Here is a 12,358-nt window from a genome sequence, read left to right as displayed (position 1 = left end):
ACAACAATTTGTAATGCCTAGGACACTTCCTGCTCCACTGTAACAATACATATTTGGTGAATAAATAAATAGAGGTAACTTAAAAAGGCAAATTGTGACCGATAGGCCTTTCTTTACCAGTGGCATGTAAAGATGCTTTTATGTTAGTCATTAGAACTAGTATTTGTAGACTGTTTTTACAACTAACTCAGTATTTAGTGGAAGATTTTTATCCTTCCCTGATCTTTCTCCACAAAAGTCTCTTTCTACTAGTAGGACTTGAAGGGGCCTGTCCTGTCCTTCTCCACTGTTGTCCCCCTTCTGCCACCACTACCATCACAACACAGAGAAATTATGAAATACTTGATCTACTTGTTCTAGAACAACAAACCATCACTTCTTTAAGCTTTCAGTAATTTTACCTGTGTCTCAGCAAAATTGAAGAGCAGGTGGGTCCCAGTAAATGGCTGTAGGCTCTAAATATCAATCTGTAGGGTTATACAATAATCCTAAGTTTTTTCCCATGGAAAAAAACACAGAAATAATGTTTTATGTATAAGAGCCAGTAATTCTGACTACTGGGTAGATTTTGAAGTAACTAAGATGTTCATTTTTGTCTCTTCCCCTTCCCCAACTAACTTTGCAGCTTGCTGTGGTGATGAAGTTGCTCGTTATTTAGACCACCTTTTGGCACACACTGTTCCCCATCCTAAACTAGCTCCTACTTCACAGAAGGGAGGGCTAGATCGGTTCCGAGCTGCTGTGCAAACAACTTGTGACTTAGTGTCCTTGGTGACCAAGGCCAACGAGCTGCATGTACAGAGTGAGTAATGCCATTACTCCCCAGTGTTAGACACAGGTGACATGAAGCCTAAGATGGGGCCAGAATTTGATCCACCATAAGCAGGAACTTGGTATTGTCCACTGCTTTGTTCACAGCCTCTTTGGCAGACCTGGAATATAGTAGGTGCTCAAGTCCTTCTGAAATAAATGGATTATATGTAGTCTTGATATGGATATTGTCATGTAGTCTGGTTTGACCAGCAAGACACTGAACAAGAGAGCATATTTAATTTTAGTATAGAAGTAACATGTGGAAGTGTTTTTCTCATTTGGAAAAATTACTTCTTTAAGAGTAAATTTGTTTAAAGAGAAAGCATCATTAGAATTCCTATTATAAAGCAGGATAGATAGAAACAGAGACTGACTTTAAGCTACAACTGGTTCTCCCTTTATGTCCACTATTAGTGTGCATCTGGTTGTTCTAGCCATGTAGCTCTCAAATATAATGGTCATTCTTCACAACATCGTCACAGTCCTCTCCATAACCAGTACTTTCCTTTAATAATGCTTTCATTGGAGGGTATCTTCTGTTTGTTGTAAGGTAGCCGTGGTTCCTAACACTGTTCAGTATTTCTGTGGTTGCTACATGTGGAGAGAGAGAAGGGTTCCTTAGCCACACCTAGATGACCTGAATGTTACATTATACAGAGGATGAGAATGATTGAGATGCATGCTCTTGCTATCTAAATTTTCATTGACAATTACTAACCAGATACTAAATGTGAGCACTAGGGTATTGTTTAACATTGAGCCAAGGAAAAACTTAGTATACCCTTTGGTTATGCTCCCTATAGAAAGGGTTTTTGCAAAGACATGAACTTAAGTTCATTAAGTTGCATTTGTCATTTGTAAATCAGGAAACCAGAATTTAATTCCCAGCACTGTTATTTACTTGCTTGACAAGTTATTTGAGCTCTGTGTTGTCTCTCTGTGTAAAATGGTGGAAATGACATGCAGGTCAGTCCTTATAGAGGCTATGGTTGAGTATTTTCACTATGTAAGTAAAACATCTTAGGAACATCTCAAAGTTGATCAGCCACTACATGTTTTTTGATCCCCTAGATAGAATCATCCAGTTGCAACCTCTGGAAATCAAATATTTTCTCAGGAAAGCCCAGAAAAAGTAAAATGTAACTGAGTTCTTTCTCTTATGTGCTTTTATATGTTTATGTGAAAGTATCAGTGATGTAGCATCATTGTGATAGTGATAATGTTAATAAATACAGTGTCTCATATGTCTAGTTGATGGTACAATTATGGAAAAATCCTTCCAAAAATATAAAAATAGTCATCAATGAATTGGATACTTTAAAAATTACCTAGCCGGGCGGTGGTGGCGCACGCCTTTAATCCCAGCACTCGGGAGGGAGAGGCAGGCGGATCTCTGTGAGTTTGAGGCCAGGCTGGACCGACAGCCTCCAAAACAATACAGAGAAACCCTGTCTCGCAAAACCAAATAAATAAATAAATATTACCTAATATCCACATTTCTTTTTATTGATATCAATGAAGGAAACTTTCAGCATTTTGTTCTGTAGAGAACTGATCCATATATTACCTTATTGCTGATGTCAACCATGTATTTTAATATTTTCCTAGTTATTTTAACTGTTTCCATAAACGTCAACTTCTTATAGATGTTCCCATGTACCTTCCTACAACGTTATTTCAACCTTCTCGTCCTTTGCTCAATTTACTGGACTCACCTCCGTCTCCTCAAGATAACCAGGTAACTGTGCACATATTTCTGTCAGCTTTTTTTATAAATCTGCCATCTTTTTTATTGATTCTTTGGTAATTTCACATCTTGCACTCCAATCCCAATCATTTCCCAGTCCTCCCATATCTGCCCTCCACCCTTGAAGCCTCCCAAACAAAAGAAAAAAAAGAAAACAAAACATTTGGCCAACCCCTCTGGGCAGCCACCTGTTCCTCTATCAGTGTCAGGCTCCTCTCATACCGGTCCCAGCTATGGCACCTCCAGTTCTACAGTGCACGTACCAGTCTACCCTCTGTGTCTTTCTTGCCTCTCCATCACATATTTGTTCATCATCGTGGTGTGTGAAGCAGTGGTGTATTACGCAGACTATACCCCTTTGCCCAAACAGCTTTACTTGCAAATATTCATGTGAGGAGTCATTCACTGGTCAGGTTCCTATGCCATCAATACTGGACCTTCACCAAGACTCCTGTCAGACATCTTGATGTTGCCCAGAGTTGTGGAGATCCTGTGGCTTTGGTTCTGCAGGACCAGGCCCTTCATGCTCTCCAGCAGGTCATAGATGGGGTAGATGTTGGGGTGGGCCAACTCAAGGTCCTGGATCTGGGCCCGGGTGGTAGTTCTCCTGCAGCCATGTGTTTGGGGCAAACTCCTTCACACCACCCCAAGGAGGGACAGGCTAGCTCAGCACAGTATTTGGACATCAACATGGCTTCAGGCAGAAGCCCAGACCATAGATATCCACATGGCCTTTGGTGGTAACCCAGATCTCTGACATCAAACAGACCCCACCAGGTTAGGACCACAGACCTAGACATGGCCCACAGGCAGCAGGACAGCCCTTGAACATCAACATGGCTTCAGGCAGCAGGTAATGTGGGCCATGGGTATCAACACAGACCCCAGCTGCAGTAGGACTATGGACCCAGAGGACCAGATATCACCAGGGCCTCTGGTGGCAGCATAAACTAATAGGATCACTTTGACACCCACACCCATACCCCCCCCCCCCGCCACCCCCAGCAGCAACATGGCTCAGGACATCAGCATGGCCTCAGGCACCAACCCAAACCACAGACATCTGAATGGCCCTCGTGGGAACACAGGCCAAGACATCAATATAGACCCCAGCTGCTATAGGCCCACAGACCCTGACATGGACCTCATTGGCAGCCAAACCTCGACATCACCATGGCCTCAGGTGGTTATGCAGGTTCCTCATGTCAGCTTGTTCCTCACTGCCATCCTATCTCCACATCCACCTCTTTCCACAGCACACAAACCTCTCTGTTTCTCTTCAATCTCCCCACCACGTACTCTATCTTTACCATTTCTCCATTACATATTTTTTCATTGTAACTTCAAGGCCCACATGGGCAAGCACTTTGGTGTTTTCTTGCCTGACTCTGGGCCTCAGGACTCGGGAGGTGAAGGCAGGAGGATCTCTTTTGAGTTTGAGGCCAGCCTCGTCTACAAAGTGAGTTCCAGCACAGGCTCCAAAGAGAGAAACCTTGTCTCGAAAAACAAACAAACAAACAAAAATAACCAGTATGTATACCAAGAGGTTCTTTGTCCCCACTGGTCCTGCCATCCTTGAGGCCCAAATAAACACACAGATGCTGTATTAGTTATTAAACTGTTGGCCGATGACTAGGACTTCTTATTGGCTAACTCTGTCTTACTTATTAACCCATTTCTATCAATCTATGTATTACCACAAGGCTATGGCTTACCCGGTAATCCCCCGGCATGTTGTGACTCCTTCGGAAGCATCGCAACTCTGTGTATGGTGGGCTCACTCTGCCAACATTTCCCAGAATTCTCCTCATCCTCGTCTTTCTTCCTGCCTCATTGACCAGACAGTGTTTTATTCATCAACCAATAAGAGAAGCATGTACATAGAAGGACAACCCCCATCATCTTTTTTTTTTTTTTTTTGGTTTTACGAGACAGGGTTTCTCTGTTTTGGAGGCTGTTGGTCCAGCCTGGCCTCAAACTCACAGAGATCCGCCTGCCTCTGTCTCCCAAGTGCTGGGATTAAAGGCATGCGCCACCAACGCCCAGCCCCATCATCTTTTTTTCTGTCTAAATAAAAAGAAGGGTTTTAACTTTAACATAGTAAAATTATATGTAACAAAACAGTTATCAAGTAAGAATTGTAGTTAACAATATTTGGTTCATTAACATTTGGTAAAATTTAAAGAAAATATTCTATCATCTATCTTTGTGAGTCTAAAGTTTTATATGTAACTTATCTAATATCATAACTAAGGAAAACATAAACATAACTGTCTTCAACTCCGACAAAGATCACAGAAGGATAATTAACAGAGACATCTTGCTGCCTGGACAGTCACTCAAAGTTGTTCTGTAATGTTGGAGCATCCATCTTCAGCCCATAGGCCTAGTGTGTCTGGCAGACTTCTCAGTGAAACAGGAAATTTTAAAATGTCCACCTGTATTGGCAGTTTGTCAGTCATTTTTCTTTGTGTCCTGCAGAATGTCTTGCAGACTCTTTTTTTTTTAGTATTTTATTTATTATGTATACAATCTTCTGCATGCCAGCAGAGGACACCAGATCTCATTCAAGGTGGGTGTGAGTCACCATGTGGTTGCCAGGAATTGAACTCAGGTCCTCTGGAAGAACAGTCAGTGAGTGCTCTTAACCGCTGAGCCATCTCTCCAGCCCCTGTCTTGCAGACTCTTACATGAAACAGGAACCCTTCAGAACTGTCCCATCTTGTTTTAGCAAGTTCACCAGTCACTTTCCTGTGTCCTGCTGGGGATTGTCCTTCTGCTTTCTTATAGAACACAGCCCAGGGATGACTCCATCCACAATGGGGTAGGCCCTCCAACATCAGTCATTAATTGAGAAAAAGGCCTATAGTTGGATCTCATGGAGGCATTTTCTTCACTGAGGCTCCATCCTCTCTGATGACTCTAGCTTGTGTCAAGTTGACACAAAACCAGCCATTACATGGTATTAAATAAAATACTATCAAATGAAGATACATGTCTTTTTAAGTTTACTCTTAAAGTAAACTTAGAAAATTGTTTCACACTATCATAGAGCTTGTTGGTTTTTTTGTTTTTCATCAACATTTTGGGAAAAAAATTGTGAGGCAGAGTGTCAAATAACCCAGACTGGCCTTAAGCTTGCTATGTAGATAAGGATGGACTTGAATTCCTGATCCTGTTGTGTTAACCTCTCAAATGCTAGGGTTACAGGTATGCAGTACCACATCTGGCCAACATTTAGAAACTTTGTTGTTTTTTTTTTCATTTTACATACTAACCCCAGTTATCCCTCCCTCCCCTTCTGCCACCTCACCATCCCCCATCCACATCTCAGAGGGGGTAAGGCCTTCTTTGGGGAGTCAACACAGTCTGACATATCGAGTTGAGGCAGGACCAAGACTCTCCCCCCACCCAAAGATCAAACCACATAACTGTCACCCACATTCAGAGGGTCTAGTTTGGTACCATGCAGGTTCTCCAGCTGTCAATACATAGTCCATGAGCTCCTACTCGCTCGGGTCAGCTGTCTCTGTGGTTTTCCCCATCATGCTCTTGACCTCCTTGTTCGTATGATCCCTCCTCCCTCTCTTCAACTGAACTCCATGAGCTCAGCCCAGTGCTTGGCTGTGGGTCACTTCATCTGCTTCCATCAGTTACTGGTTCTATGATGACAATTAGGGTAGTCACTGATATGATTATAGAGGAAGGGTTTGGGGACCCTCTCCACTATCGCTAGGAATCTTAGCTGGGGTCATCCTTGTGGATTCCTGAGAATTTCTCTAGCACCAGGTTTCTCCCTAACCCCATAAAGGCTCCCTCTATCAAGATATCTCTTTCTTTGTTTTCCCCCTCTGTCCCTCTCTTTCTTGGTCCTTCCCCTAACTCTGTCTTCTTAATCCCTCATGTTCCCATCCCCCATCCCCTCCCATTCACCCCACCTCCCAGTCTACCCAGGAGATCATAACTGTTTTCCCTTCCGGGGGCACTCCATGTATGTCCCTCTTAGGGTCCTCCTTGTTTCCTAGCTTCTCTGGGGTTGTAGATTGTAGCCTGGTTATCCTTTACCTTCTGTCTGATATTCACTTATGAGTGAGTACATACTGTGAAAATTGTTACAGAAAAAGTTTAGAGGTGTTAAGATAATTAATTCTAGGGGATCATCTAGTTAAACACTGTTAGCTTAGTTTGTTGTTATCATTTATTCCAAAGGTTCCTTCTGTTCGTGTAGAAGTACATCTTCCTAGAGACCAGTCAGGGGAAGTGGACTTTCAGTCACTGGTTTTACAGTTGAAGGAGACCTCAAGCTTACAAGAGCAAGCTGATATACTCTACATGCTGTATTCACTGAAGTAAGTGATGGATATTATTGGTATACTTTAATACCCATATTGTGAGAAAGTATAATGCTGTGGAATAATCATTCTGTACATTGTAAATATATATTGCTCTCATTGATTAATAAGAACTGACTGGCTTGTAGCCAGGCAGGAAGTAGAGGTGAGATAGCCAATCTGAGAATGCTGAGAAGAAGAAAGGCAGAGTCAGTGGAGTTGCCAGGAGACACAGAGTGAGCAAGATATGCTGGAGGACAGGCAAAGCCACGAGTCACGTGGAAATACATAGATTAATAGAAATGAGTTAAGTTACAAGAGCTAGTTAACAATAAGCGTGAGCTATCAGCCAAACTTTTATAATTAATATAAGCCTCAGTCTGTTTATATGGGAGCTACTAGCAGGACAGAAACTTTTGCCAACAGTATAGCATGTTTGTCAACTTTTCATTTTATACAAATACCTGTGACAATTACCTTATTAAAAGAAAAGTTCCGTTCTAGAGCTTAAAATATTCCTTATTTTAATATTTGTTTTTAATTATTTAATTATTCTATGTGTATGAGTGTTTTCCTTGCATTTATGTCTGTGTACTCCAAAGCCAAAAGAGAGTGTCAGATCCCCTGGAACTAGAATTATACATAGAATTATACATGGCTGTGAGCCACCATGTCGGTGCAGGCAATTGAACCCTGGTCCTCTGGAAGAGCAGCCAAATGCTTATAACTGCTAAGCATACTCTCTAGCACCTAATACTAGTATTTAACAGAAAAGTATATTGATATATAACCATTTTACTGGTTTTTCTTCTGCTTCAAATTCATTTTTAACATAGTTCATAAAATTATTTTGTTTTTGGTAATTAAGAATACAATAAAGAATTTATATTAGAAAATCTATCAATGTAATCCACCATATAAACAAACTGCGAAAGAAAAACCACATGATCATCTCACTAGATGCTGAAAAAGCCTTTGACAAAATCCAGCACCCCTTCATGATAAAGGTCCTAGAGAGATCAGGGATAACAGGAACATACCTGAATATAATAAAAGCAATATACAGTAAACCAACAGCTAACATCAAACTAAATGGAGAGAAACTCAAAGCAATTCCTCTAAAATCAGGAACAAGACAAGGCTGTCCATTCTCTCCATATCTCTTCAATATTGTACTTGAAGTCCTAGCTACAGCAATAAGACAACAAAAGGAGATCAAGGGGATACAAATAGGAAAAGAAGAAGTCAAGCTTTCACTATTTGCAGATGATATGATAGCTTACATAAGTGACCCGAAATACTCCACAAGGGAACTCCTAGAGCTGATAAATACCTTCAACAATGTGGCAGGATACAAGGTAAACTCAAAAAAATCAGTGGCCCTATTATATACAGATGATGAAGTGACTGAGAAAGAAATCAGAGAACCTCACCCTTTACAATAGCCATAAACAGCATCAAATATCTGGGGATAATGTTAACCAAGGAAGTGAAAGACCTGTATATCAAGAACTTTGAGTCTTTAAAGAAAGAAATCAAAGAGGATACCAGAAAAGGGAAAGATTTCCCATGCTCTTGGATTGGTAGGAACAACATAATAAAAATGGCAATCTTGCCAAAAGCAGTCTACAAATTCAATGCAATCCCTATCACAGACCTGGAAAGAACATTAATCAACTTTATATTGAAAAACAAAAGGCCCAGAATAGCCAAAACAACCTTATACAATAAAGGAACTTCAGGAGGCATCACCATACCTGACTTCAAGCTCTATTATAGAGCTATACTCCTGAAAACAGCTTGGTATTGGCACAAAAATAGGTATGTAGACCAATGGAACCATATTGAAAACCCTGATTTTAACCCACACACCTATGAACACTTGAATTTTGACAAAGAAGCTAAAACTATACAATGGAAAAAAGAAAGCATCTTCAACAAATGGTGCTGGCATAACTGGGTACTGGTATGCAGAAGACTGCAGATAGATCCATGTTTATCGCCTTATACAAAACTTAAGTCCAAATGGATCAAAGATCTCAACATAAATCCAGCCACACTGAAACTTTTAGAAGAGAAAGTGGGAGATACTCTTCAACAAGTTGGTACAGGAGACCACTTCCTGAACATAACACCAGTAGCACAGACACTGAGATAGACAATTAGCAAACGGGACCTCTTGAAACTAAAAACCTTCTGTAAGGCAAAGGACACAGTCAACAAGACAAAAAGGCAGCCAGAATGGGAAAAGATATTCACTAACCCCACATCTGACAGAGGGCTAATCTCCAAAAATTTCAAAGAACTTAAGAAGCAAGTCTCCAAAACACCAAAGGATCCAATTAAAAGGTGGGATACAGAACTAAACAGAGAATTCTCAATAGAGGAGGTTAAAATGGCCAAGAGACACTTAAGAAAGTGCTCAACATCCTTAGCCATCAGGGAAATGCAAATCAAAACAACTCTGAGATACCATCTTACTCCTGTCAGAATGGCTAAAATCAAAACACCAAAGACAATTTATGCTGGAGAGGATGTGGAGAGATGGGAACACTCCTGGTGGGAGTGCCAACTTTGGAAATCAGTATGGAGATTCCTCAGGAAAATGGGAATCAATCTGCCACAAGACCCAGCAATTCCACTCTTAGGCATATATCCAAAAGAGGCAAATTCATACAACAAGGGCATCTGCTCCACTATGTTTATAGCAGCATTATTTGTAATAGCCAGAACCTGGAAGCAACCTAGATGCCCCTCAACTGAAGAGTGGATAGAGAAAATGTGGTACATTTACACAATGGAGTATTACTCAGCAGAAAAAAAAACAATGGAATCTTTAAATTCAAAGGTAAATGGATAGCACTGGAAGAAACCATCCTGAGTGAGGTAACCCAGTCACAAAAAGACAAACATGGTATGTACTCACTCATATATGGATTTTAAACATGGATCAGGAGAGTGCCAGTCTGCACTTCCACTGATAGAGAGTCTGGGAAACAGGAAAGAACCTAAAAGATATGCATGGTTCCCAAGAGAAGAGAAATGAGGCAATATCCTCTCTCTGAACAGATGGGGAACACGGCAAGGGGTGGGGAGGGAGTGGGACCTGGGAAATAGAGAGGGGGGAGAAGAGGAAGAGAGAGTAGGTCATGGGGGAACAGGAAGGTTGATTGGGGGGTAGGACAGGGGGAAGAGGGAATCATAGGTTAGAAGACAGATCAGGCACCAGTGTGACCTCTAGTGATCTAAAGGGATGACACCAATTGGCAAGCTAAGCAATAGTGGGGATACCACCTTGAATGCCCATTCCTGATAATGAACTTGATGTCTATAACCATCTGGGAGCCTTCATCCAGTGACTGATGGAAGCAGAGGCAGACACCCACAGCTAAACACTGAACTGAACTCATGGAACCTAGTGACAGAGAGAGAGGAGTGATGAGCAAATTGGCAAAGAATGAGCTGGCAAAACCAGCAGAGACAGCTGATCTGAACAGGGGAGAGTTCTTGGACCCCAGACCAATAGCGGGGAGGCCAGCATGGGACTGATCTGGACCCACTGAGTGTGAGTGTCACTGAGAAGGCCTGGGCAACCTATGGGGCCCTGAGCAGTGGATCAGTGTCTATCCCTGGAATACAAACAGTCATCGTGTACCCATAGCACAAAGAGGGATGCTCTCTCAGCCTGGACTCTTAGGGGAGTGCCTGGACCCTACCCTGAGTGAAATGACAGACTCTACATATTCCCTATGTGGAAGGAATTGGCAATAGGGTGGGAGGCTGGGGGGGATGGAGAGGGGTGTGGCAGGAGGGAAGGGAGAGGGAACTGGGATTGACATGTAAAACAAGCTATTTAAAATTAAAATAATAATAAAAAAGAAAAAGAATTTAACAGTTTGTATTTTTTTCTCTAATGAAAGATCAGGTTTCTACTCATGTTTAATATTGTTTGTATTATGTTAGACACCTAGTTATCCTTAACTATTATTCAAGGGTAAAAAGTATAAAAAGCCTTTAAATAATAACCTGAATTTGATTATTTTAACTATATAAAATTGTTCTTTTTCATATGAAAAAGTAAAAAACAGGTTTTATTTTGGCTCATGGTTTTGGGGAGTTTGATTCCATGATTGGTTGTCCCTATTGCTTTGGGGTCTGTGATAAAGTACCAGATCATGGCAGCCGCGTGGGACCAACCATTTGCCTCATAACTGGGCTGAGAGAGAGAGAGAAAGACAGACAGACAGACAGAGTCTCACCATCTAGTCCTGGCTGATCTGTAACTTTCTGTGTATACCAGACTGATCTTAAACTCACAGAGGTCTCCCTACCTCTGCTTCCCAAATGCTGGGATTAAAGGTGTGTGCACTACACCCAGCTCTTCCATGTCTTTTTGTTGATGACTCAATAAATTACATTAGGGTTGTTTGTAGGAGCATTGGTATCTACATTTTATTTTCTTAATAGATGTGTAAAATTGTATTATTTAGATATATTATAATTTATTTGACTGGGTATTTCCTAGTCATTCATTATAACAGTGTTTGTAGTAAATAACCTCTTAACCAAAATTGCTTCATATATATGGAAAGAATTTATTCCATAGTTAAACCACAAGTTAAATTGATTGATAGATCAAAATATGTTGGTACTTTTAACTAGGTTTAGTGGTGCATGTCTATCTGGCACTTGGGAGGTGGAGGCAAGAGAATCAGGAATTCAAAGTCATCCTTGGCTGTGAAGTTTGCCTGGGCTACATGAAACTCTGTCTGCAATTGTGTAATCCAGTTGCTTTTTGTTTACTCAAAAGTATTATGTATCATTCTCCACTGTTTTATATTTTTATTAACCCCAAAAGAAACTGTATATCCTTTATCTATCAACTCCCAATCCCTGCATTTACCCAGCCCTAGTCAACTATGAGTTCACTTTCTGGTGTTTGGGAGATTTTTCTGTAAACTGAATCATACACTTCGTGGTCCTATGTGACAAGCATCTTTCATTTAGTGTAGTATTTAATGGCTTGTCTTCCATGCTCTAGCACATATCAGTACATCATTTCATTACTGGCAAATACTGCCTGTATGGTTAGAGTATATTTTCTTTATTCATCACTTGATGGGCACTTGGGTCATCGTTAGTTTTCATGTTTTGTGAATATTGGTAGTATAAATATTTATATGTAAGTTAATGTGCTGCGTCTGCTGCACAGCCTGTATCTGAGAATGTGCAGAGGGTGTCAGGATTGATGACACAGAGACCAGTCAACGATGTAAAGAAAACTTTAAGCAGGTCCCAAAAAGGCTCAAGAAGACTTCCCAAGAAAGGCTTCCCTCCAGAAAAGCTTCTGCTCCCTGTCTTACCCCTGGCTGGTTCTGCCCTGACACTAGAAACTGACTTGGGTGTGTCAGAAGAGGTGGTTAGTCTTTGGAAAAGGTCGAGGTCAGGGTGTTCCCGTCGGCCAGCC

General features: G+C 41.2%; 1 protein-coding gene across 7 annotated transcripts in view; it reads left to right on the top strand.

The window, feature by feature from the left end:
• The window catches only part of Phka1 (phosphorylase kinase regulatory subunit alpha 1), a 110,129-nt gene that overhangs the window by 70,821 nt on the left and 26,950 nt on the right, over positions 1-12,358 (top strand). For 6 of the 7 annotated variants that reach the window (XM_040744275.1, XM_040744277.1, XM_040744278.1 and 3 more), the window contains exons 19-21: positions 626-802; positions 2,460-2,551; positions 6,770-6,909. In XM_040744275.1, the coding sequence (XP_040600209.1) occupies positions 626-802; positions 2,460-2,551; positions 6,770-6,909 (409 nt within the window). The remainder of the gene's footprint in view (positions 1-625; positions 803-2,459; positions 2,552-6,769; positions 6,910-12,358) is intronic. The other variant, XM_040744279.1, reaches the window with a different exon arrangement.

This window comes from Mesocricetus auratus, unplaced genomic scaffold, assembly GCF_017639785.1.
Source record: "Mesocricetus auratus isolate SY011 unplaced genomic scaffold, BCM_Maur_2.0 Super-Scaffold_100003, whole genome shotgun sequence".
NCBI classification, from domain to species: Eukaryota; Metazoa; Chordata; class Mammalia; order Rodentia; family Cricetidae; genus Mesocricetus; species Mesocricetus auratus.
The sequence above is the reverse complement of the archived record's forward strand: the minus strand, read 5'-3'. Positions and strand labels throughout refer to the sequence as shown.